Consider the following 22786-nt stretch of genomic DNA (forward strand, 5'->3'; position numbering starts at 1 on the left):
TTTGGTAAACAGTTTAACAAGTAATAAAACCACTTGTTTGGTAGTTATTAATCACATGTGATTGATATAATAACTATAATTGTTCAACTTGTATCCCCCCCTCCATAAAAGCATTTAAAAACAAATAAAAGATTAATTAAGGGGTATCAACTCACCTGTAGTGAGTGAGTGATTTGGATGAACAGATTGTACAGGAATGCTAAGTGTCAAGTGAAGACTTGAACACACATGCGGATCCTATTTAACATATAAAGATACATATATGAATATAATTAGTGTTTAAAACAACTAATCATTGAATTGGGACCACCTTAGGGACTAGTAACCACTTATATTGAAGTGTTACAACCATATACGAGTGTATATAAGGGGTATATGGCCATACAAGGGAGTGTATGGTCAAAACACACACTTTTTGTGTGTGTGCGGCCACACTTGGTGTGTGTGGTTGGGTGTGCGACCATGCATGGTGTGTGCGGCCGTACACCTAGTGTTCTTAGTGTTCTTGGTGTTCTTGGTGTAAGATGTTACCTTTTATGAAGATCCTCAAGGAGATTTGGATGATACTTGAGAGGATTTTCGAGTCCTAGATTTGTGGAAGTGTAGAAAGTGTTCCAAATGACTAAGTGTTCTATATATAGGGAGAATGTGCGGTTGGGATGGGTGTGGCAGCACCCTCTTGTGTGCAGTCGCACACACCTTGTGTTGGTGAGATTGGCTTAAATGCAAGGCGATTCACCCACAATACTTATCCCACGACTCCTACCCTGCTTATACTAGGTTTTAACCATTCTATTTGACTCCAAACAGTGCTAAAAATAGCAAAAACGAGTTTAACTTTGATAAGAAATGAAGAATGTAAACTAGAAATTTTCGGGTTGCCACAATATACACGGATCACAAGAGCTTGAAGTATTTGATGGATCAGCCTAACCTAAATATGCGCCAGAGGAGATGGTTGGATGAGGTAAAGGATTATCAGTGTGAGATCATGTACCATTTGGGCAAGGCTAATGTGGTAGTCGATGCCCTGAGTCGCAGGGCGGAGAGTGCCCCATTACGGGATGTTTGTTTGAGATTGACAGTGATGACTTCGGTGTTGGACACCATTCGGGAGGCCCAGGTAGAGGCCATGAGACCAGAGAACTGCAAAATGAATCTGAGTTTGTTACCAATAGTCGTGGGCTTGTGACCCTTCAGGGTTCGATTTGGGTGTCGTATGAAGGCGGGGCACGTACCATTCTGATGGAGGTAGCGCATAGATCGAGGTTCTCGATCCATCCCGGGGCCACTAAGATGTATTTGGACCTGAAGAGGGAGTATTGGTGGCCCTGTATGAAGAGGGATGCCGCGTGGTTCATAGAGAGATGCTTGACCTGTCGCAAGGTGAAGGCCGAGCACCAGCGTCTGCATGGCAAGTTGCAGCCAGTTGAGGTTCCCGAGTGGAAGTGGGAACAGATTTCCGTGGATTTTATCACCAAATTGCCAAGGACTGCGAGGGGAGTCGATGCAATTTGGGTGATTGTTGATCGCCTGACAAAGAGCGCTCACTTCCTTGCTATCAGTGAGAGCTTTTCTGCTGAGAGGCTAGCAGAGTTATATGTGAGAGAGGTGGTATCACGACATGGAGTGTCGATCTCAATCGTGTCAGATCGAGATGTGCGTTTCACTTCCAGATTCTGGAAGAAATTCCATGAGGAGTTGGGTACAAGGCTGCATTTTAGTACCACATACCACCCATAGACGGACGGTCAGAGTGAGCGGATGATTCAGACGCTCGAAGATATGTTGTGAGCATGTGTGATGGACTTCGGAGGAAGTTGGGACACGTATTTGCCATTCGCTGAGTTTTCTTATAACAACAGCCATCATTCTAGTATCGGCATGCCTCCCTTTGAGTTGTTGTACGGGAGGAGGTGTCAGACTCCCATATGCTGGGGAGAGCTCGGGCAGCGAGTGATGGGCAACACTGAGTTAGTGCTTCAGACAAATGAGAAGATACAACAGATCAGACAGAGGTTGTTGACAGCTCAGAGTCGCCAGAAGAGTTATGCGGATAGGTGACAATCCGAGCTTGAGTTCCAAGTAGGGGATTTCGTACTCCTGAAGGTATCTCCTTGGAAAGGAGTGATCTGATTCAGGAAGAAGGGCAAGCTGGGGCCCCGGTACATCGGTCCGTTCAGGGTGACTGTGAGGGTAGGCATAGTAGCATATCGTCTGGAGCTACCTGCGGAGTTGAGTCAGATCCATGATACCTTCCACGTGTCTCAGTTGCGGAAGTGTATAGCCGACGAGACGGCGGTGGTACCGTTGGAGGATATTCAAGTGGATGCCAGCCTGAATTATATTGAGAGGATAGTTGCAATTATGGATAGGAAGATCAATGTCACACCCCAAAACCAAGAACGGCGAAAACGTTCAGGGGTGGAGGACGTCATGTGAAGTATCATAACAGTGTAAAGTAGTAAACAAGCAACAAAATCATCCATTGCATTAAAAGTAAAGTTTTAATACATGTGTGCTCTTTCATTGTAATAAGACACCAAAATATGTAATCAAAATAAAAGACGAGTCTTGTCTGTGCTCCGTCTTCTCAAAACCTAGTCATCGTACCTGTCTACTGGTGACCTGAGAATACAAGTTATTTTGAAAGAGTAGATCAGCATAAAGCTGGTGAATTCATAAGTATTTAAGTGTCATTACTTTGATTTGGAAAGCTGTTTTGAATGTCATGTAAATCTTTGAATGAAACATTTGATATAAGTGTGAAAAACCCTAGAAAATCCCATATTTCCTACTAGTATAAAAGTAGTCTTCTACCAAGACCCAAATGGTTTGAAAGTAGTCTTCTACCAAGACTTGAATGTTTTGTTGTAACAAAGATGGTTTTTCCCCTGTATGACTACTATTAATAATATATAGTCTACCTCATCGTTTATGTGAACGTATCACAAAATAAAAGTAATAGGGAAAATATAGCCATATAAGTATTATCCTTTTGTATTAGGATAAACACGTCATCGCGACTGCCGAAAAGTATTAACCTTGAACATCCATAGATGTTCATTTTCCTCCGTAGCTAACAGCAGGGCGAAGGTATGGTTAGTCCCGTAAAGGTATCCCTAGTATAAGTATTAATCGTAGGCATCCGTAGATGTTCATTACCTCTGTTGCTAACAGTTGGGTGTCGGAATGGTTAGTCCCGTATAGTATCCTTTTGTACTAGGATAGACATAACTAATCTACACGTATAATATGTAATAGTGTCTCATCATATAGTATCTAGGTACAAGTATCCATGTAAGTGTATCCCTGTAAGAGGATCCAGGTAAGTGTATCTCTTCATATAGCATTTAGTATAGACTCATGAATGAACTGAATCTGGTGTGATTCCTTGTAATAGGAATAATGTTTTGTATCCCCTAAACTATCCCTATAATAGTTTACTGGAATGTTTTTGATGTCCAAGAAGATTTATACACTCTTGCTACTCAAGAGTGTGGGAACTGAATGAAGGATGAAAGCTATCATATATATATATATATATATATATATATATATATATATATATATGAACATAAGTGTATGGATATAGATTTTATAAAGGACATGAAAGAGGTTTTGTAAAACATTTAATAGTTTTGAACAATAAATAATAATGACTTGATGTCATTTTATAAAACATTTCAAAAGTAATTCATTTGATAACAGAATATTTTAAGACAGAAAACCATTTCATGAATGAACTGACTCTGGTGTGATTCCTTGTAATAGGAATAATGTTTTGTATCCCCTAAACTATCCCTATAATAGTTTACTAGAATGTTTTTGATGTCCAAGAAGGTTTGTACACTCTTGCTACTCAAGAGTGTGGGAACTGAATGAAGGATGAAAGCTATCATATATATATATATATATATATATATATATATATATATATATATATATATATATATGAACATAAGTGTATGGATATAGATTTGATCAAGGACATGAAAGAGGTTTTGTAAAACATTTAAGAGTTTTGAACAATAAATAATAATGACTTGATGTCATTTTATAAAACATTTCAAAAGTAATTCATTTGATAACAGAATATTTTAAGGGATATGAACTCACCTGTAGATGGTGGTTTGGATGAACTGAACGATGTAGGATTGCTAGGTGTCAAGTGAGGACTTGTACAGACAATGACCCTAGTTAACATATAATCAAACATATATGTATCTAATTAGTTAATTAATAACTAATTAATCATGTTAAGACACCTTAGGTCATAGAAACACTTTGATTCAAGTGCTACAGGTACCAAAGGGTTGCACCTAAGGGTTGTATGACATGGCATTGGAGTTTATGGCCCATGAACCACTTCTTTATGAAGTTTACGGCCCATGACCATTTCCCCATGAGTTTAGGGTCGTAAACTCATGGTACTAAGTGCCAAATTGTGTTTTGAGGTCTTACAAGTCATGATTGGGCATCAAATGATCAAGTCCAAGCCTTAGGATAGCATTAAGGGCACAATAACACTACCTAGTAGAGTTCACGGCCTAAGGACCCTTTCCTTAGGTGATTACGGCCATAAACTCCTATGGGGAGTTGTTTTGATTGTTGTTGAAGGTCTTAATCACTTCTAGGAAGGATCAAGGTTGGCATCGAAGGAATAGGAAGGAGCTATGGTCCAATTTACCATCTTGAAAGGGGTTTGCGGCCCAAGATCATCCTTGGCCGTAAACTCCTTTGTTCTATGGTTTCTTGATGATTTTCATGTGTTATTAAGGACATACAAATCATACAAGAAGCTATAGCAAGTGCACTTACAAGATCGGAGCTCGATTGGGTGTTTAAGGTCCAATAACACTAGTGTGTGTTCTTGGTGTTCTTGTTGTTTTGAAGATCTAATGAAAATCAACAATTGAATGGATGAAATTATGTATAATGACTAGGAGATAGGTTATAACAACAAATCAAGTCAAGTAATACTTACATTTTCGGAAAATTGGGTGAAGAACGGTATGCTACTTGAGTGAGAATGGCTTTGGTTCTTGAGTTTGGAAATGAGGAAATGAAAGAATGGAGAGTAAACTCATGCCTAAGGCATGAGTTTTCAGCCCTAAGAGAGTTCACGGCCCAAACTCTCTTTGTTTGGCCGTGAACACCTTCAAGGTGTTGATCGTTCCATTACATTCCCGATTAACTAGCAGTCACTTCCTTTCATCCGTCCGATTCGTGAATAATTAATTAAAATACTCAAACGGACTTTAAACTGGCTAAAAATTAGCAGAAAAGAATTTAACTTTTAATTCAAGTGTTGGATTGTAAGGTTCGTACGAATGAAAATTTCGGGTTGTCACAATCAAGGTTCTGAGGAACAAGGAGGTGCCCCCGGTGCAGGTCCAGTGGCGACATCGAAGAGGGTCCGAGCTGACTTGGGAGCTGGAGTTAGAGATGTGTGAGCAACATCCAGAGTTGTTTGTAGAGTAAGATTTCGAGGGAGAAGTCTGATTCTAGTGTGGGAGAATTGTAACATCCGGAATTCCAGGTATTATATTTTATCATTTATTTTTGAGAAAAAGATAGGGACTCGACGAGTTGAGTCGTAGACTCGTCGTGTAGGACCGCGAATGCTGACTGGATTAATGAACGGACTCGACGAGTCGGGAAAGGTGGACTCGACAAGTCCGCGCTATGGATTGAAACCCTAATTCTCGGGGTTTGTGCCCTATTTAAAGGCCTTTATGGCCTCCATTTGCGGCTACCAGTCCAGAGAGAGATACCCTAGCGATTGTGAGCGAGTTGTGAGAGAGTTTGAGCCTTTTTGATCATTTTTGGTGTGATTTTGCAAAGGAGAAAGTGTTTCCAGCAAAGGGAGGTCAAGAGGATTGCATTTCAGTGGGTTTCTAGCTTGGATCTACAACTTTGAGGTAGAAAATCAATCCCTTTTTCTGTTTAGTATGAGATCCTTGAATTTTAGCGTTTTCTATACCCTTTATTGGCTTGATTTGATGCTTATGTTGTCCTATTGAGTGATAGACTATGGATCCGGACCTTTTGAGGTCCAGAGAGCCTTAGCCAACCTGATTTATGTGGTTTCATGGAGGAAATGAACTTACGTTGCCCTTTTAGTAGTTATTTCACTAAAGGAAGCTTTGGGGTTGTTCATGTGTACCAAGATTCGACCTTTACGTGATTATTATGCTTGGAAAGGTCAGATCTATGGATTATAGAAACAGATCTGACCTTAGAAGGTCATTTGAGTATGATCATGGAGGCAAATCGTCGAGTTCATAAGTAGACTCGACGAGTCGAGTCGGGGTTGCCCCCCGATTCGTGACAGGAGGAACCCGTCGATTGGAAGGATGACTCGACGAGCCAAGAGAGTCTAGAAGGACTCAGAGGACCCGCTTGGACTCGCCGAGTCGCCCGAGTGCACTCGACGAGTCGGGTCAAAGGTTGACCGTTGACTATCATTGACTTTCAGGGTTTAGTCAGTGTTTGGACTTATGAGCCATTAGAGGGGTAGAATGGTCTTTTACCCTTCTTAGAGAACTTATAGAGAGGGGTCAGCCTAGCCTTTAGAAGTTGTATTAATTAGAGTAATTATTTATGTGATTAGGCGGAGGCTAGTGCAGTATTTCAGAGTTCGAGGTTACCGAGTTACCCGAGGTGAGTCTTCTCACTATACTTTACCTAGAGTGTTAATTAGAGTTATGAGACAGAGTATGTTGTATGCTATTACATGATGTGATATCTATGTGTTTCTGTGCTATATATGATCCAAAGTTTACAGTGTTAGGACCGAATGGTCCACAAAGTTAGGACCAGAGGGTCCACAGAGTTATGGGACTGGAGGGTCCCACTGAGACACTTTGACCAGAAGACCATATAGAGTTATAGCCTCGAGTGGCTAATATGTGTTGTATGTGGTATTTTGGGGAATTCACTAAGCATTTATGCTTACAGTGTTTGGTGTTATGTGTTTCAGGTACCAGTGAGGATCGCGGGAAGGCACCGACATGATCAGTACACACATGAGGAGTCTTTATACTTTATGATCTTGGGTTGTGTTATATGGATTGATATGTGAAACGATGAGAGTTTATAATGCTTATGAATGAAATATGTTTTTTTTAATGTGAAAAATTGTTTGAAAAATTACGGTGTTACATTTAGGGTTTCAGGGAGGCTGATGGGAGGCTGAGGGAAAGGATTAAATCCTTTAAATAGGGTACAAAACCATGGAAATTGGGGTTTCGTCCTAGCTGATCTACTCGTCGAGTTGAGGCCTCTCAACACGTCGAGTATGTCACTTAAATCATGCAGTTCTGGCAATCTCTACTCAACGATTTTGGGGCTTCCAACTCGTCGAGTTGCTCTGTAAAAATGAATAATTTATAATTTAAATGTGTACCAGGAATCAGGCGTTACAGAGTTACTTTACTCACCAAGAGCATACTCTCTAAGAGTTACTTTACTCTCCAAGAACACATTTGCTCACCAAGTGTACATTTACACTCCAGGAGAATCTTCACTCACCAAGAGTACATTTTTTCACGTAGATCACATTTACTCTTCAGGAGCACCTTTACTCACTATGAGCACCTTTATTATTTAAGAGCGCCTTCGTTCACCAAAAGCACATTTGCTCAGCAAGAGAACCTTTACTCTCTAAGATTATAATTGCTCACCAAGATTTCCTTTAAGTTCCTCAAGCCTTCATAGCCTAAGAGTGAATGTAGTCTAAAGACTGAAGTCTGTTACCCTGGAGTTGAAGGAATGCATGTTTGAAGGAATTAACTTGATTGTTGATGTAAGAAATTTTTAGAGCCATGTCTTGAAGTCTATTGGATGTTTTTGAGAAAAATCCATTGTATAGGTCCCTTAGGGAGAATGTTGATAATAACTTTTGAAGTAACCCCCACAACTCATCGTGAAGTTAGTAAAGGATTGAGAGAATTACATGTGTGATAACTAGTGATGAACCTCATTGATAATACCTTTGTAAATATGGTGTGAGACTATAGTGTTGATTTTAGAGTATTAGCTACAAAACTCAAGAATGTCTTAGTCTTGTATGACACGTCTTGTAAGCACTAATAGAGGTTATGGTGTTATAAACTTTAATTGTACTAGACGTAAACATGTGTATCACTTTTAAAAAAATGCAAGCCTTAATACGAAAAAACATACATTCTTTATTTGCTTTATGTACGTTATATTATCAAGGATATAATTTATTGATTATACCTTCTGTGTTTATATTATTGCTAATTTGATCTATAACGATCTTAACAAATCATAGTGTTTTACTCTCACTCAACATATTATCTAATCCTTTGATATATTATTTATTCATATACATGTTATCTAATTCCACGATTTCGAACAGAGAAAACATGATTGGGGTTTTTTTGAACGGTTTCGAAACTTTGTTGGTCTTACAAGTCATTTTCCACATATTTAGTTTCACGCCGTAAGCCATGTCATTCGTTGACTTTCATTAGTCGGTTGACTATAATGAGAATTGAACAAAAGTGTAAATTAGTTTAGTTTTTTTAGAAAAAATGTTAAGTTAATTGGGTTTTGTTGGATACACAAAACATAATTGAGAGTTTTTGAACAGTTTAGAAATTTCTTTGGACTTATAAGTCATTTTCCCTTCAACTTAACCACCGAAAAGAAAGGAAATGGATAATTTGAAAATAAAGTAAAAGAAAATAAAATAATTTGTGTTTCCAAGAGAGGAAATGAAATGATTATTCTTTTCCTAATATTTTCTTTGTGATTTGAAAGGATTTGAAGAAAAAAATAAAATATTTAATTTTCTTTTCTTTTCTTTTTAACTCGGGACCACAAAAGACAAATTTATTTTCGTTCGGTACATTTTTTTCTTTTCTTTACTAAAACTCGGAAACTAGACGTAAATGTTTTATAGCGACGTTTTAAAAAAATTATATTTTGTTGTTTTTGTTAAAAGAATATTATTTGACATCGGTATCTAATTATATTCTATAATAATTAACATGCGATTTATGAACAGTAGCAGGTTTTCAAATGGTGGTTTCTGGTATCGGCTTGTATTTTTGTTTTTGGTAGGGTTGGAGCCGATAACGACTGTTTCTATTGCATGGTTGACACTTGTTTCAATATGTTCCACCGCCACTTCTAAACAAAGAAACCATGTGTATTTGTTTGGTGTAAAGCCTCACCTTCATCGATCACACATTTCATCCACCATCTACGACGTCACCGTTAAATGCCTTGTCCATCATCGTCTTCACCGAGAAGCGAGCCTACCAACGACCTGATATCGGCGATGCATACAGTAGAAGCCGACGTCAACACATCATACGTTGTTGAAAATCTTTATCGTGTAAAGTAAGTAATTCCCTAAATTCTCTCATGCTTCAATCCTTTCATATATGTCCTTCTTGAAGGCTAAAACACCATTTTCATCGGTTTTAGGGTTGCAATGCTATTGTGCTCAACATATTCAAAATATGAGTTTCTTGATTGGATAAAAATTGGAAATTTTCTTATACATAATTGATTTGGATATAAATTGAATTCCATTAGGTTTAATTTTGTTTTACCTGTTCAAAAAGTCAGAGACTACACCGTCGTCAACTCGTCATGGGTCTTGACAAATTCGAGAACGAAGAACTCATCAAATATGGGTCCCGGAAGATATATGACATAGCTGGAATAATATGGAAGGATACCTATAAGGATAGATGTTTTCAGTATTACCCATACTAAGCGTCCAAACAATTTACAAATCACATATATTTTTATTGAAATGCATAAACAAAATCTATCGAATTTCATGATGAAAAATCATGTATCATTTAACATGATAGTAATAGGTTTTTATTTGGAATATAACATGTATTATTTCATGATGAAAAATCATGTATCATTTAACATGATAGTAATAGGTTTTTATTTGGAATATAACATGTATTATTGGCAGACATGTACATCATCAAAGATGGGTGTGGTGATTGTCAAGTAGAAATGTTGCATATAGATGATATTTTGCGATAATTTCATTATATTCTGGTTACTTCACGAATGGGGTGCTACATTAATTATTATGTAGTCTTATACAGTATCCAAAGCTTGGATTTTTTCTACCATAGTTAATATAATAAGTGCCTGAAATTATTTAAAGGGCACAGGAGTGGCAAGGAGAGGTGTTGCCCTAAGCAACGCGAGGCCAAAAATATCGTTCAGATCAATTTCTTCTCTAGGATAAGGAAGCTTCCATTCAAAATGATACACAAACGATGCCACCATTAAACCCACAACCCTATGAGCTAAGGGAGCTCCAGGACACATCCTTCGGCCCGATCCAAATGGTATAAACTCAAAATGTTTTCCCTTGTAGTCAATCTCATTTCCCAAGAACCTTTCAGGCTTGAATGTCAATGGGTTGTCCCAATATCTTGGGTCTCGTGCCATGGACCATGCATTGATAATAATTTTTGTATCTTTTGGCACAACATATTTACCGAGTTTAACTTTAGTTTCAGTTTTGTGAGGCACTAATAAAGGTACAGATAAATGGAGTCGCATCGTCTCTTTGATAACAGCATGCAAATAAGGCAAGTTGATGATTTTTGCTTCCTGAATTTTTCCATCTTTTCCTATTGTTGTGGAGACTTCTTCACGTACTTTTGAGAATATATCATGATTAAGCAATAGTTCAGTCATTGCCCATTCTGTTGTGTTTGAGCTTGTTTCTGTCGCTGCTAAAAAAAGACCCTGTGATATTTAACGAAATATTTGTATTAAAGTTTTACATTAGCATCATTTAGTATACCATACACAATGAAATAATTATCAATCCTGTTGTGCTAAAATCTGTCATCTTAAATAACTAAAATATTTGGTTTGTTATTATTAATCAATTACCGTTATAACTCAAAATCAAACTAGCATTTAATTTATTTCCTTCCTAGTCAACGATCTACATAAAACCAATATGCCATTTTTTTATCCTCTTCTAAAGAAGGTTTGACAAGTGATAATAAATCTTGGAGTACTGGGTTTTAGGGAAACCTGCCTCCCTATTTGTAATGATTTGTAGGGCACTTCAACCCTAATCTATATCCCATTTTTCGCAACAAACCATCTCCACCCTATCCCATTTCTTGTACCACTTTAATTAATGTAATTAAATTTAAAATAGTTACTATAAAACCAAATTTGGTAGTCATTCACACCACAATGGTGTCAAGGTTTCAAGTGTCAACTTTAGTCCCCAAGTATTGTATTTTTTATTTAGAGTTTATAAAATACGGGTAAGTATTTTATAAATGCATTAATTATTATTTGTAATAACATGTTATTGTAGTAAATTGATATTAATTGATTATATGCAATTATATTTGGATATAATTTGTTATTTTTCAAATTTGTTAATTACAACAAAAAAGATACATATTATACAAATTTGTGAAAAGTTAATTAATTGAAATGTATTTTTGACAATCATATAAGTTTTAAATAAAGAATATGCTAGGGAATATATTTTTTGATGTAAAATATGATGTAAAAATAAAATAAGGCTGGAAAGGTAACATTGTTTGCAGCATTTTTTACATCATTTTGTTGTAAATAGAATGGAGTTGGATTAGAGATAGATCTTAAGAATAATTAAAAAAAATACCAACTTCTAAACAAATAGTATTATTCTACTGTCACGCCAAAATTGAACAACATACAGAGTATAAGACAATCTATTAAAGCCTTCCTACAAGGACCTGTTTACGGGGTGCTGAAGTGGTCTATTGAACCTAGTAGAAACATGATGTGTAGGGTGGTATCAACACTACCGTGGTGGCGGCTCCAAATTCTTTCTTTTATCCCTCTCATTTCTCAATTATATTCTCTTCTCTCTCATTTTTCTTAGGCCTTCTGGTATGGTCATCACGAAAGCTTCTGTGGTCTATGTGGCAACTAACCACAAATGTGAACACCATCCCATAGTGTTAGTGGTGGCTAGTGGTGAAACACTTTCGTGGTCATATGTGGTGAGGAGCACGGATCACCACACCCAATCAGCTTCATTCTCTCTCTATTCCTCTCTATCTCTCTCTACCTTTTTCCATCTCTCTCTACAATTTAATTAATTAAAAAATATATAATTTTTATTTTAATAATCAAAAAATAAGCAGGTTATAGTAGTGAGTATCCCAACCTTTTAGTGGTAGCTAGTGGTGATGATGTGGCACCCATCATTATAGTGGTTAGTGGTGGATATAACGGATGGCCTAATGGTTTGAATAAATTTCAAATTAGAGATGTTGTGAGCTAAGTGGGCTACTCCTAGCTTGATATGTAAAAAGTTATGAATTTTGTCTCTTATTTTTTTTTTCTTTTTTGAAAAGATAATGTGTGAAAAAGTTGGCGTTAAATAGGTGCAAAATGAATACTTTGAGCCCAGCTAGGATTTTTAGAGTAAATTACATGAATGGTCCTTATGTTTTGTGAAAATTTGTGTGTTTGATCATTAATTTATTTTTTTAATTCGGAATGTTTTTACTATTTGTTTTTGTTGCGCGCGTAGTCTATAATGTTTGTTCTTGTTACGTGTTTAGTCTCTATCTTACCTAAAAAGACTATTATTTAAATAGAAAAAAATGGTGGAATAGGTAAGTTAAATAAATTAAAAAATCAAGGGTAAAATAATATTTTATGTAAAACAGAGACCAAACGCGTATCAAAAACAAACAGTAGGACCTTCCGAGTTTAAAAAAAAAAAGTTAGAGGCCAAACATATAAATTACCTTAAGCCATAGGGATCATTCACGTAATTTACTAGTATTTTTATCAACTTTTTGTATTATTATTATTATTATAATTTTTATAATTAACAAATCAAACCCCTTTCCGTGTCTTAGTTTGATCCACTGTGTTAATGAATATTATTGGTTAAATTCACATGCTAATGGGAATTTCTTTTACTTAGGTGCTTTCAAATTGCATCCGGCCTAGAAGTCTAACTTTAATAAATCACGAGTATTTGGAATTGATGTTGATACACAAGAGGTCACGAGATGGGCTACCCCTCTTACATTGCCATTCACCTATTTAGGTGTCCCGATAGGTTCAAACATGAATCTAAAAATGGATTAGAAGCCCATAATTTATAGATTTTATACAAAAATTGACGACTTGGAAGGCCAAAACTCTATCCTTTAGAGGTCAGTTAACCCTTGTAAAAGTTGTTCTTAGTAGTCTTCTCTCCTTTTTCTCCATTTTTGTTGCACGGGTGGGTGTTCTCGACGAACTAAAAAAAATCAGAAGACAATTTCTATGGGGTGAAATGGAAAATACACATAAGATATGTTGGGTAGCTTGGAAGAAGATAATGGCGGGTTAGACAATGCGACGCTTTGGAGCGACGTAATCAGGGGCATACATAACCTATACAATAAACCATCTGCTCGCATCTCGAAAAAAACTCTTACGGGGTATGGAATAACGTGACAAGGGCAAGGGAAGATTTAAAAAATATGGGTATTATTATCAGAAATAATAATATCAAAACATATAATATCAGGAGACAACACACTTTTTTGGATCGATGTATGGTGTGGCAATGGGGCTTTTGAAGAACATTTTCCCAGAATTATACAAATTGGAGAAACAAAAATATTGCAAAGTAAAAGACATGGTATATACATGGGTTAAAGTTAAACATAGGAGAGTAAAATGTAGCTACAAATAGGTAGAGTGGTGTGTTTGCCGCTAAGTCGTGTGTAATCTTTCCTTTTAGAACTTTTATGTACTCTCCTTGCCCTGTCTAGTTACTTTCTAGGCCGTGACCTTTTTTAATGAATTATTTGTGGGTTCTAGAAAAACTAACTATATGTTAATAACAAATATATGTTTTTTGCTAATTAACTATGCCTTTTTTTTTTGTTTAACTCAGGAATTTGATGCATTTTCACATCGATTATGTGCTTGTCAAAACGGTGATGGTATTAATAGAAGTGGTGGACATGAATGGCAATAATGGTGAGGTGTCGATTTTTGGATTGGGAAGGGACATACTAGGAGGATGGAGGAGGCAGCAGTGGAATGGAAGGCATAACTCTGCCTTTAAAGAGAGTTGGTGAGTGGGGGTGAGACTTATCTTTTTATTTATTTAAACTAAATAACTAAACGTGTAAAATAAAATTGAAGTGGACAAAATTCACAACCACCACAATATGACTCTTTTTGTAAATTGAAACATTCTAAAATTGTAAAATAAAATTGAAGTGGATGAAATTCACAACCATGACAATATGACTCTTTTGTAAATTGAAACATTTTTGGACGTGAGTCAATGAAAATAAAAGGATCATTTTTATAGTTTTCTCAAGATAATTATAAAAGATAAATATAAATCCGTATGAGAGGGTAGAAAAATGTTGTGAAACGAGTTTAAAACGTTGAAAAAAATGTATTAAAAATTAAAAAAAAAAATTGTAAAATGCTGTAAATGTAGAAAAAACATGTAAAATGACAAAATCTCAAAGATTGCCCATGTGGTTTGTAAAAAGCATCACATTTATGATAACAATAAAAAATGCTACACAATGGTCCATTGTTTGTTGTGTTGTTGACTAGTGGTCTGTAATCTTTTATTTTGTTTCACATTTGATATAAAATTATTATTTCATGGTTAGATTGTTTTTTACTAATTTTTATTAAGAATTTTCTTTTTTTGTTAAGGTTTTGTTAATAAACCTCATCCTAAATAAACCCCTTCCCCCTGTTTTAGATTGAAGCCTCATTACACCCATCTTTATTTCCTCTCCAGCATCTAAAACCATGTCGATACCCTACATCTTCACCATCTCTACATCATTAGTGTTTCCTACTATACCAATGATTCATCAGGGTAAAATCCTTCCAAGAGCCACCATCATTCATATTGATATTGAAATCATTTATTGATACATTTGATTTTTCTCGCACTAGAGGCGGTGAAGCTCCTCAACAGAGTTCAACGGGTCATGTATTCTATTTTTATATCTCTTAGATCCGTAGATGGTGTTTTCAAAAGATTTGTCATCCAAAAAGGGCTAGCGGTGCAGCTTGTTGCTTGCTTGCCTTTCGTCGATATGTATTGACCTCTATTATGCTACTACTTGAAGTCGAACTTAGAGGTTGTTTTGGTTGAGTCGTTGATGCTCTAAGTTAGATGTCACCGACCACCAATCAAGTTTTAGGTGATCCACTTGTACCTCCAAAAATCCCTTTGAACATGACAAATGTTGATTTAAGCTCTAAGAAATATGAAATCAGTGTTAGGGATTATTTTTATGGATACCAATTTAGGACCTTCGATTCTACATGATGTTTTCAGATGACAAAACCTAAAATCAAGGAAAATTTGAACAATCTATTTGTAGGTTTCAATTTGTATAACATAATGCTTTGAAATTATGAGTATTTGTGTTTGTTAAACCCATAAATTGATTTCATGTTTACTAAGTGAAAATATGAGGTTTCTATATGTTTTCTAGATTTAATAGATCTACTGGATGGATTGAATTATTATGTAAATAGAATATATTCTTGTGTATGATAAGATGATAGTGAATTCAAGTAACAATTTTGTGTATCCATCGTCATCTTTTTCAAACACTAGACAAAAAAATATACAAGGCGTGTGGGGTGGAGATGAGCGTAGTGTAGGCTATTGTACTATCTCTAAATATTATTAAAAGAGAACCCTTAATTCACCAATGAAGCAATCAGGACCATTGATTAGATTTCAATTTTATATTTTCCACCATTAGATTGGATTGCTTACATCATCTTTTTCAAATAAAATTCAAACATAATTACATTTAATTATAGAAACTTTAATTATTATAGAATCTTTAAATTCAATAATTACATTATTAATTACAGAATATCATTCTATTTATATACGAGATATTAGTTTATCTAATTTATATTGTTCCTAATTTAACTCCATTATTTATAGCTTGTGGCTTCAAAATTCAAACTCGTTTAGTTTTTATTTAATTCTTTTTTAAAAAAACTCATTAAATAAGCATATCGATAATTTGGTCATTAACCTATAAAAACTAATCTAATCCTATTAAATTAGCAAAATATTGAAGAGTCAAAAATAAAATCAATATTATTTATAATTTATCTCCCGGCATATCACACGTAAAATATATCAATTAGAGATAATGGTTTTGAATTTAAAATTCATTAATTAAGAAAAACAATTAATTTGAAATTTTGATTCAATATAAATGATATCATTTTTTTCCAGATGAATAATCGAAAATCTCTAAGATAATATTTTAGGATCCCATTTTTTGGAAGATAATGATTTCCTTATTGAAAAACAACCTATATATTTATGTTTACATTGAAGTTGTTATTCTTACGATTTTGGATTGAGTCGTATGATTTACAATGTTCTTCTTCAACGGTCTTATTCTATAATTCTTTTTTCTAGGTTCTTTTTTTACCCTGTTCTCCTTCGTCTTCTACAATTTCTTGTATTACTTTGTTCTTATTACTTGTTATTACTATATTCATGTTGAGAGGTCATGAAAAAAATTAATCAATCTACTTTAAATATATTAGTTTCATTCATTTAGTTATAGAAACAAAATTATATCCTTTATATTAATTTTTTTAATATGTTGACCTATGTTTGTTAACAGAAAATCATAAAAGTCGTTTTAACGTATGATCGCAAAACTCGTGGAACGGACCAAAAGCAAGAGGAAAAAGTTTTTTTATTGTTACACTTCAACTTACATGAACAAATACATATATCTTGTTCTAAGTTTTTCAAAAATTCTTTTATACATATTATTATACTCTTTAGTTAAATTTTCTAATTTTATATTACTGTATTTGTTTATATCAATGACTTTAGTTTCAAAATCAACATTCAAGTACAAGACTTTACCGGTGTGGTGTCACTTACGTTATTTGATCGTGACACGAAGAAACTTCTGGAAAAAACCGCATAAGAGTTGCTTCAAAAGTTTAATGAGGTATTCGATATTAACTTCATTTATATAAAACTAATTTTTTACCTTTTGTCTATCTATTTTTATGACCAATTTTTTTAATATTTAGTAGGATAATATGAAGATTTATCCATCTGCTTTGAATGTACTTTTCGATAAAAAAAAATTGATGTTCAAATTCAAATTTCACATTATAATTTGAAGAACAAAGTTGATGATTATGCAATATCAAACTTCACTGTTGATAATACAATCATTGTTGAATTGGAAAAAAAAATTAACATCGAACAGAAAATATTTTTTTACGAAGAATACTACAAACATCTCTAAAAATTATTAAAAGAAAACTCTTAATTCACCAATGAAGCAATCAGGACCTTTGATTGCATTTCAATCCTATGTTTTCCACTGTTAGATTAGATTGCTCACATCATCTTTTTCAAATAAAATTCAAACACAATTACATTTAATTATAGAATCTCTAAATTCAATAATTTCATTATCAATTACAGCATATCATTCTATTTATATACGAGATATTAGTTTCTCTAATTAATATTGTTCCTAATTTAATTCCCTTGTTTATAGCTTCTGGCTTCAAAATTCAAACCTGTTTATGTTTTATTTAATTCTTTTTTCAAAACTCATTAAATAAGCATATCAACAATTTTATCATTAACCTATAAAATCGAATCTAATCCTATTATATTAGCAAAATATTTAAGAGTCAAAAATAAAGTCAATATTATTTATAATTTATCTCCTGGTATATCCCACGTAAAATAAATCAATTTGAGATAATGGTTTTGAATTTAAAACTCATAAATTAAGCAAGTCAATTAATTTGAAACTTTGATTCAATATAAATGATATCATTTTTTTCCAGATGAATAACCGAAAATCTCCAAGATAATATTTTAGGATCCCATTTTTTTTGGAAGATAACGATTTCCTTATTGAAAAACAACTTATATATACGATTACATTGAAGTTGTTCTTTTTACGATTTTGGATTGAGTCGTATGATTTACAGTGTTCTTCTTTAACGGTCTAATTCTATAATTCTTTTTTCTAAGTTCTCTCTTTACCCTGTTCTCCTTCTTCTACAATTTCTTGTATATTACTTTGTTCTTATTTCTGTTCTCCTTCTTCTTCAACCTATTAATGTAATATGTATTTAATTTATGTTACCCGTGTTTAACGCGAATCATAAACTAGTAAACCATTATATTTTATATATCATTTGGAAATCAAAAAAACAAACAACATTAAATTTTAGAGTATTTGTTCGTTTGTTGACAATTGGAAGAAGTTGAAGACAATTTTTTTTCTTTTTCAAAAGCAATATTGACAAATTAAAAATAATACAGAAAAAAAGAAGATAAAGGTGGGCTTTATTTTAAAATCAAAAGATAAATAATTAAAAAAAAAAAGTTTTAAAGACAACATGGCTCCTGATGGCAAAAAAAAGTTTGAGACTTGACATTACAACCAAGTCACGTCTTATATTATTTAAAACATCAATTATATGAAACTTAGAGATTTTTAGTACAATAAAAAAGAAATCACCAACACTCTTCAAGTGAAAAAAAATAGTATTTAATATTAATATTTATGTTAATAATAATAATAATCCGAATCTAATATATATATATATATATATATATATATATATATATATATTAGATTCTGAAGTTGACACTTTTGGTCTCTCCATCTTCGATATTATACGGCCTTATTTTGTTTCAAATAACAACACATATTAAACAACTTTCATTGTTTTGGTAGCTCCTCAACCATTTCAAATTTTTGCCACAAAAGTTTGAATACTTAGCCATTTTTGGTGTCTTCTCAACTTTTTACAATTTGCCTCTTTTTGTCCATCCTTAACTTTTTCAAAGTTTTACCACAAAACTTTTAACAAATTTTCACTTTTGGTTTTTTCTTAACTTTTAACAATATTAGTTTTGGAGTTGTTACTTTTGGTCCCACAACTTCAATATTCGTTACGAAAGCTATAATGGGTTCAAGAGTTGCCCACTTTTGGTCCCTGGTATTTACCAAATATGATGCATCAAGTTTTTGCCTTCTTACTTTATGGAGCTGCCACTTTTGGTCTCCACACCTTTTATATTCTACTATACGACCTTATTCTTCTAAAATAAAAATACATATATTTAATGATAAAAGATAATAATAATAAATATCAAATAAAATATTTGTAGCACTATGTAAGAACGTTACTACTATAGGTAAAAATAAACCTTTTAAAGTATGATGCCCTAATGTGATTTTTTTTTAAAAATGTAAAGTTGTAGCTTTTTAAACTTTTAAGTTTTGCCACTAAAGCTTTATTTTATTTTTTTACCATAATGCATAGTTTTAGAGTGTTACATATTTTCCCTTAAATTTTGTAATCTTAGACTTTGGTCATAAATAATCTAAAATTTTAGGCATAAAGTTTTTTATTTTAGAATTTAGCTACAAAACTTTCTTATTTTGTCATATTTAATCCCTAAACTTTTGTATGTTCGGACTTTCTACCACTTACTTTGTTGAATTCTACTATTTATCCCTTACTTTGTGAAATATCACTTTTACCCTTTAACTTTGAACACCACATTTTCATCTCTTATCTTTCTAACTTCACAGTTTGTAGGTTTCATATGTTTGTTCCCTATGTAGAAAAGAAATTACAAAAATGGTCCTTGTAATATACATAATAGGTCCATGTACATAATTATATTTATAGGAATATATAAATGCCCTTTCCTAATAACAAATTTTAAAAAGTGAGCTTTTAAAAATAATAATAATAATAATAATTATTATTATTATTATAATATTTGTTTCATGAAAGAATATGTCGAATAAAGTTACCCTTTATGTTTAACTTTTAAAAAAGTTTGATAATGTTAGAAAAAAATATGAAAAAACAACTCAATGTGCCTTTTGGTTTTTTAACCTTGAATGGTTTCGTACTTCGATTTCACTTTATGTTTTAACATTTTATTTTGATAGTATAACAGGAAAGAGGAGAATACCACAAGCAAGGTCCTGACGTGTATGAGACTGAAGTTGGCTTCATTATCTTCACTGAAGTCCAACAGCGAATCCAAGATATCACCAAACCTCCCACGATTCGACTTTCGATGCTTTAACCTCTCACTTATAAACCTTTCCGTCAGTTTAGCGAACCAATCATGAGCAGCCTTCGCCCGACGCCGGATATGCTGCGGATCCAAAAGTTTCAACACCGGAAATATGTCTGCTATGTTAAACTTCCCGTCCACCTCCATAATTGTCTTCACCGCCGTCTTGAACCCCCCAATATCTTCGGACTCGTAGCTGGTCACATCCTGTGAAAGTAATGTGTTCGACATCATGTTGAGCGCCACTGCAAATGCCAACTTTCCGATATCTACGACCATATTTTTCTGAGCAGACTCTCGCAGATACTCCAACATCCCTTCTATGACGTTCTGGCGAAGGTCTTGGAGGGTGTCGAGTTTGTTTTGGTGGGTAAGGTAAGTGTTGAGGGCTTTCCGTGCAGTCCGCCACTCGTCGTTTGCTGAGATCCATAGGACCGCCGACTCATGGTTTTTCATGCCGGTGACAGCGTCTGAGACAACCCGGCCAGAGCAGGCTTCGTCATTGTGTTGGAGGATTTCTCTAGCGGCGTCGGGTGTGGACGCCACCACGCAGGTGATACTGCCCAATCGGATTGTCATGAGTGGACCATATTTCATGGAGAGTTTGGATAGGGATACATGGGGTTTGGATCCAATGTCAAGGAGGTTTCCCATGATGGGGAGGCCTAGAGGACCTGGAGGTAGTCTTCTTCTACGGTAGAGGTCGAGACCATGGAGGAAGAATAAGAAAATTATGAAAGATATAACTAAAAAAAGAAGTTCCATTGTTTCTTATCTTGTATGTAATTCAAAGGGGTTCTTATTTATAGACTAATTTTAATATACAAACTTAAAATTAAACTCACGAATAATATGAATCATATGTTTCGTTTCTTTCATAAATTCACCATAATGATGATTGATTTCTCTTTCTTAATATAATTGTATTTTCAAATAAGTTATATATTTTCAAATTACCCCCTTTATATTTGTTATTAAAGTTGTCGTTAACGATCTATTGATTAATCTTTTAGTGCTTTTTATTTATTTTTAGAACTACCGAAGATTTTATTAAAAAGCTAGCAATGTGCTAGAAAAAACACATTCCAACACAATAGAAGTTAAACCAAGATTGTGAAGCCAATCATTCCATTTAAGCATATAACTTTATTATACCTATAAAAAAAACAAAAAAAACAAAAAAACAAAACAAACAAAACAAAACAAAACAAACAAACTCAACAACCTCATCAAAAATATGGATTTCCTATGAGAAACCGTTCCAAAAATAATGGAATTTCTAAAATTCCACAAGCACCAAAAGGCTAAATAAACCACTTCTTCAAAGGCTTCTTGTTGGCCCCCACACAACTTAACATAATCAAACCAAGAGATAATACATGTAGTAAAAGACTCATGTAGTAAAAGACTGATCAGGAAGTTGTACTCCCCACCAAATAGCAATCCTACTCCATATATTAGTAAGCTCACTGCACCCTATAAAAAGATGTTCAATAGTCTCTGTTTGGTCAAAAATATGGTTTATACTTTGTTTTTTTGGGCAATTGTATTTTTATGTAATATTTTATGTGTTTACGGCTAGGTGGGTGTTTACGGCCATGAACTTGTGTTCGGCCCATGTTCCCTGTAAATATAGGTGTAAAGGGTGAGGAATAAATGTGAAAATTATGACTATGTTAAGAGACAACTTGCTGAATTAACTGCTGAGCTTGACACATTAAAAAGCAAATTTGAAACTGCAGATTTTGATTTTAGAAAATTTGATGTGTCAAGCGAAGTAGTTGCGAACATGATAGACCATTGTTTGCAATTTAAAAATAACCAGCAAAAAGGTCTAGGGTATGATAGTGTTCCTCCACCTTTCGATCATAACTACACATCCATCCCTATGACATAGGAAGAAATTGACAAATTGACAGGAAGGCACATCTTCAATATGGAAAACCAGCTGGATTTGTGTTAGGAGGTAAAGTAGCAGAGGATGAGAACAAGGAGAACACCATTGAACAAACCAACATCTCCTTGAACTTTGAATCTATTGCTTCGAACTCAGCTGCTTCTGATCAACCTGTTGTTGAGAAATACAGGCCACCAATTCCAGTGAAACAGACTGCCTATTGTAATTGTGCTTGTGGGAACAATAAGAGACAAGGCAAGGATATGCCACCAGGGTGTCACACCCCAAAACCGATAACGGCGGAATACGTTCCGGGGTGGAGGACGTCATGTACAGTATCATCACAACTGCATAATAGTAAAAGCAAGAAAACAACAACCATTTGATTTACATAGTGAGTTTAATTACAAGTGTGTTCTGTAAGTTTCAATAGACACCAAAAATATAACAAAAATAAGAGATGGATCTTGTATGCTCCATCTTCTCCAAAATGTTGCACCAGTACCTGTCTATCTTTGACCTGAGGATACAAGTTATTTTGAAAACGAGTATCAGCATAAAGCTGGTGAGTTCATAAGAATTTAGTGACTTTGTTGAATAAAAGTGTTTCCAACTTATAGAATAAAAACTGAAAGTTTATGTTTATAAGTAGTAGAAATCCCTAGAAAATCCTATATTTTCCAGAAAAGTACTTTGTAAGATAAATCCTTTGAGTTGTGTGTAAGCAT

The 22786-nt window shown here is 34.2% G+C and overlaps 1 protein-coding gene across 1 annotated transcript; it reads right to left on the reverse strand.

The window, feature by feature from the left end:
• Positions 1-10036: 10036 nt before the first annotated feature.
• Positions 10037-20947, reverse strand: LOC145093744 (cytochrome P450 76T24-like). The gene is made up of 2 exons (XM_079031986.1): positions 20054-20947; positions 10037-10767 (listed from the first exon to the last, which is right to left on the reverse strand). Exons 1-2 carry the CDS (start codon positions 20924-20926, stop codon positions 10165-10167), a joined length of 1476 nt encoding a protein of 491 aa, XP_078888112.1. The 5' UTR covers positions 20927-20947; the 3' UTR covers positions 10037-10164.
• Positions 20948-22786: the final 1839 nt, after the last annotated feature.

The sequence above is a fragment of the Lactuca serriola genome, chromosome 3, assembly GCF_051521515.1.
Source record: "Lactuca serriola cultivar US96UC23 chromosome 3, Lser_US96UC23_V15, whole genome shotgun sequence".
NCBI classification, from domain to species: Eukaryota; Viridiplantae; Streptophyta; class Magnoliopsida; order Asterales; family Asteraceae; genus Lactuca; species Lactuca serriola.

Coding starts and splice junctions, on each gene's coding strand:
- LOC145093744 (XM_079031986.1), bottom strand. CDS start 20,926: ATGGAACTTCTTTTTTTAGTTATATCTTTCATAATTTTCTTATTCTTC. Junction 10,768..20,053: donor ACGTCAGGACCTTGCTTGTG/GTATTCTCCTCT, acceptor TAAATATCACAG/GGTCTTTTTTTAGCAGCGAC.